Here is a 5381-nt window from a genome sequence, read left to right as displayed (position 1 = left end):
TGCCACTTCGAGAGGTCAGAACTGTCCGTCTTGACTGCGCTTATTTCACTCCTCCCCTCACTGCTGCCACCTGCTCTCGCCTACATTTCAGGCGAGGCGAGGTGCAACAAGCCTATTGGCCCGCGTCTGAACTATGACGTGAAAATTGGCCCGAAGCCCGGCCCGAGGGGCATAAAAAAGTCGGGGCCCGTCGGGCCCGGGCTGAAATGCAGGGCTCTAATAGAACCTATTATTGTCTACACTGGATGCGGCGCGACAAATTCCCCACAGTAAACTGCTGCTGCGTTCTATTTATGACGTACTAACACAAATTTCAAATGATTTTCAACAGTCGTTTTGTCGCGTCCAGTGTACTAGACAGACTTTAGCTGTTGCGGCGCAGACACGGTGTTACTCACCTATCGAGAAGAATCAAAGCAACCTTGGCATCCGATCACAGGCCTTCCGCTCCTTGAGTTCTCTCCAGCGCTGGAAAGCTGATTCGATATTTACACGGGTCCTACTTCTTGCCTTAAGCCTTCTTTTGTTCCACAGATGTTTTCCTCTTTTGTTTTTTATCCGCCATCTTTATCTTTCTGTCACTCAGCTCGGATAATGTCCGTCCTGTGCACTGAACTCTCTCTCCTCCACATCATGAGTAGACACGCCCCTTACTGCTGATAAGTTTGTTGTTTGTTTTGCTATTCTGCCCAAATCAGTTTTCTAAAGCGTTTTTGAAAAATCGCTTACCTAAATAATTTCCCACCTTTAAATAATTTTTTATTTTATTTACTAGGAATACCAGAAATGGTCATAACACACAGGGCTGTTGGTTCAAACCCCAAACAAAATTCTCAAAAAAAACAACAACAAAATGAGTTCTCACCTCAAAGGCATAGTTTTCCACCAATGGTATGCATCAATCATCAATCAAAGTGTACTTTGTCTGAAGGAACAAAACGGTGTTATAATGGAGAGTAAGTCAAAACAATCCAGAATCCAGAGCTATTTCCTCACCAAAGACTTAAAGGTGCAGTAGGAGATCTTGGAAAATGCTAACTTTAGCCTGATAGCACTGAAAGCGAACGTCCCACCCTCCCTGCAATCGCCGTCCAAAACCACGCCTCTGAATGCATATATGCTCACAGACAATAATACCAGAGACAACATTACTACAATAGGCTACATCAGCGGTTCCCAATTCCAGTCCTCGCACTGGATGTGAAGATGTGTGTGTGTGTAAGTGTGATGTGTGTGAAGACGCTGCGCAGCGCAAATCCGTGAATGAATGTTCTGAAGTGAAGTAAACTTCAATGGATTTCCCCTGCTCAGGTAGTAGGGAGCAATGAACACTGTGTAGGGATCATATCCATCGGAACACAGTTCATGCACGTAGCTCACTTCTAACGAGCTGGTTATCTGAATCTGGTGTGTTAACTAAGCGAGACATGCAAAATATGCAGAGCTGGGGGGCGCAAGGACAGGAATTGGGAACCGCTGGGCTACATCATGTGTCATTTGAGAAAACTTTAAAATTACTACAATACCAGGAAGGAAGATCGGGTTGTTGATGTTTGTCTGCCATTCTCGCTCTGTCTGCACAGCGTGCGTGAACGCGCTGATGAGGTATCCTGTCTGCGCGAACAGGGTGCGCATTGGTATGCTAATACATACATTGACAGGCAGGTAGGAAAGCTAATTAAAACGCTCAGACTGAGCGTTTTGATTGGACGAACATTTCTTGGTCCTACGCCTTCCACAGAATATATAAATACATTTAGACCACATAACTTAATGATTGCTATCGTGATGTGAAGAGACTTTCAACCAGCATAACAAAAAATGTTTCTGAAGACAATCACCTATTGCACCTTTAAGTTATACATAATGCATTCCTTAGGGTTCCCACACTTTTTGAGCAATTTTCTATTAGTTCGATTAGTTTCCATTTTTAAAAGTTTGTTTTGATATATATAATGAAATCAAAACATTTTTATAAACTTTTAATATAGCATGTATTTTTCGATGCTCTTTACGAATGTCAACCAAATGGCTGAACTATGTTGGTAACTTGCGACCATAGATATAACGATGCTTATGGAAAACGCACCCCAGAAAGGTTTAGCAAACCAGTTCAGCAGATTATAATTGAAGAACAATCAGTTTACGAATCAGACATTGCTACTATGTGAGAAAGAATGACTACCGCGCTTTCTGGTAATTAGGACAGTTAATTTGTGGTATTTTAAAATAGCTTTTTCATCACTATATAAAAAGTAGATCAGTAGCTGTCTGTAAAGTAATAAGGGTAAATATTTCAAATGTTATGCGTGTCATTACAGATTCCAGAATTTAATGAGCATAAAAAGCAGATAAAGAGTGCCTAAGCAAACGTTCGCGATTATCACAGGAGAAACCAGACATAACCTATGACCGTCGATTAGCATGAGCTCTATTCCGTTTTATGACAACATAAATTGGGCATCATTAAGACTGTATAGCACGCATCACGTTTGTGCCTTTAATCCGACTTCTCACATGCTCCTATTGTTTAACCCCTATACATATCTGTTAACAGGTGTAGTGCCGAAATTTGCACCCTGCCAGATTATGCACCCCCTAGTATTGGTAGGTATAGGAGTAGGTGTAGGGGAGGGGGAGGGGTTAGGATTAGGCAATCAGTTAGCGACTTCAACTAGGGGGTGCGTGATCTGGCAGGGGTGCAGAAATCGGCACAACACCGGCTGCCCTCCAGTGTCATGGCATGAGCGGCCTGGCATCCCAGAAACAGCTTGGATTTGTTCAGGATGACGCAAAGAACCGATCAAAATAGTAAAGTTGAATAAACTGACAACATTTTGCAGAAGGTTTCGCGATGCATTACCGATGAAGTGACTGTGCACATGTTTGACAGATAAACCGTTTAAGGACAGAGCTAAATCTCATCACAGTCAACATGCCGGTTGTCATGCTGCGAACGGTTCCTGGTTGAGGCATTTTCAGAGCTATCTGAGCCATATTGGATGACAGTGTCATTACTGACGTGGATCAAAAAAACGCAACAGTCTTGTGCTTAAAACCGTCTTAAACTGTAAACGGAAAAATAAAACTTTAACATTCCCTAGCTAACAAGCGAACTCTCGCCCCAGTTGTCTAGTAACGCTGTAGCCACGCTAGCGGCATTACCACAGCAAAAGTAGGCGGCTCAAAGGGACTAAACCTACTCGGCTGATGAGCTGACCAGTTTATTTATAAAAAATTAAACGTTTCGACGACAACTCTATGCCTATATTACATATTTTCCTGTCTGACCAAGGTCGATAACATCAAAATTGACAGATCTGGCACTTAATTGTTAAACACAAGCATTTAGCTCACGGATCTCGGATCCCCTCCCCTTCGCGTCGCACATGGCAGCCCTAGGATTCAGCTCACCTTCCCGGCCCAAGTCGAATAAACCTACTCGGCTGATGAGCTGACCAGTTTATTTATAAAAAATTAAACGTTTCGACGACAACTCTATGCCTATATTACATATTTTCCTGTCTGACCAAGGTCGATAACATCAAAATTGACAGATCTGGCACTTAATTGTTAAACACAAGCATTTAGCTCACGGATCTCGGATCCCCTCCCCTTCGCGTCGCACATGGCAGCCCTAGGATTCAGCTCACCTTCCCGGCCACACGGCCAAGTCGAACAATCCCAAGCTTGAAATCCGACATTAGAGGGGATGTCAGGTCTGGGATGAAATGTCAGAGGAAGTACGACGTTATTAGGTTGGAAATCGGACCGGGCAAACCAACCCTGAGTAAAATTTTTAGTGTAATAGGGTCAGTCGTTGCCCGCGTCTTCCCCACCCGCTTCCAAACCTCCGCGATGCACCGCTGAGAGGCGTCGGAAAAACCTGCCAGCTTCTGGGGGAGGGACTAACAGAACTCAGAACTAAACCAATCGCGAAAAAGGATCGACAGCGATTTGTCCAATCGGAGCTGTGCATCGTCAATATATTTGTGTTTGGTGTTTAATGCTGACGTATAATGGATAAACGTGAACGCGTTTGGCCGATCTGTCCAATCACAATTCGAGATTTCACGACAAAGCCCACCCCTTGTATAACCGCGCCTTTTCGTTACGTAACTAAAACGCGACATTTTAGTAGTGATGGGAAACTGATGCTTTCTGAAGCGTCTGAGGCTTTCATTAAATTGTGCCGGAAAACGGTTCATTACTAGTGATGTCCGGTTCGCGAACGAATCGTTCGATTTAACCGGTCAGATTTGGTGAACTGGTTCAACCGGTTCACTAAGAAGAACCGGTTAAATCGAACGATTCGTTCGCGAACCGGACATCACTAATCGGCACACTGTGTGATACAATAGTGGTTTGAAAACTGCGTCGGAGGGTTGTCCCCCCTAAAAATATGATTAAAAACCAGGCTGTGCATTGTAAATAACAATGTTTTATACTTTAATCAATTGTAAGTAGTAAAACAACACAAACGGGGCAAAAATGCGTTTTAAGTTTAGAAACATTTTGAGTGTCCCCCTCCCTTGCCTCATTTTTGGTCCAAATGCCTGCTTTCGTCTTTTACATAACCTACACACACACAAGTCCGGTGAGAGAGAACAAAGCCAGTAGTTGAGGAAGTCCAGTAAGTAAGGCTGTCAAGGCTAATTTCTTCACTTAAACATCGGATGAAGTGATTAGTTTCTCTTTAATACAGATTATATCAATGTATTTTTCGATAAATCCGCTATGTTAGCAATAATAACGTTACCTGCTTGAGGGAAATGGTTGCCAGGTTTTCATAACAAAACCCGCCCAATTGCTACTCAAAACTAACCGCGTTTCGAGGGATCCCCGGTAAAAATCGCGTTCTGGGGGCTAAAATACACGTTACTGGGGTCGCTTCAACCCGCAGCAACAGTGATAAAGTAGCCCAATTCTACGGGAAAACCGCGGACTTGGCAACACTGACGGATACAACGGACACGAGCGCTGTCACGGCGCGACCACAACAGCTTGGAGTTGTCTAATTTGGCACGGTCTCCCTGCTGCACTAATAGTAGTAAGCCATTCCTCTGTGTATACATCATAGACTCGGGAAGTGGGGCTGCTGCAGCATATATTTTTTTCCCCGTTTTTTTCTGTGGGCAACTGTTTAACTGTTGGGAATTTAAAAAAATAATTGGCAAAGGCTATTATACGAACTCCATCCACCAACGTGTGATTGGGCTAGTCAACATTACAAAAGACGGTCACCAATCGTCAGCTCCAGTGGTGCAGATGGTAAACCGCGTGTCATCCACCTTTTCACTGATCGACCGGGGTTTGAATCTGCCTTTTGGCCGAATTTTTTTCTCCCCTTTTCAAATTTCAAATCACATCAGAAAAGCATT

The 5381-nt window shown here is 43.6% G+C and overlaps 1 protein-coding gene across 3 annotated transcripts in view; it reads right to left on the bottom strand.

The window, feature by feature from the left end:
* The window catches only part of LOC107701258 (zinc finger MYND domain-containing protein 19-like), a 15492-nt gene extending 11612 nt beyond the window's left edge, over positions 1 to 3880 (bottom strand). For 2 of the 3 annotated variants that reach the window (XM_016503222.1, XM_016503223.1), the window contains exon 1: positions 3654 to 3880. In XM_016503222.1, the coding sequence (XP_016358708.1) occupies positions 3654 to 3704 (51 nt within the window). In that variant the 5' untranslated portion in view covers positions 3705 to 3880. Of the gene's footprint in view, positions 1 to 398; positions 502 to 3653 lie in introns of those variants that run through there. The other variant, XM_016503224.1, reaches the window with a different exon arrangement.
* Positions 3881 to 5381: the final 1501 nt, after the last annotated feature.

This window comes from Sinocyclocheilus anshuiensis, unplaced genomic scaffold, assembly GCF_001515605.1.
Source record: "Sinocyclocheilus anshuiensis isolate Anshui unplaced genomic scaffold, SAMN03320099.WGS_v1.1 scaffold2164, whole genome shotgun sequence".
NCBI classification, from domain to species: Eukaryota; Metazoa; Chordata; class Actinopteri; order Cypriniformes; family Cyprinidae; genus Sinocyclocheilus; species Sinocyclocheilus anshuiensis.
Note: the sequence above shows the minus strand (reverse complement) of the source record. Positions and strands in the feature narration are given on the sequence as shown.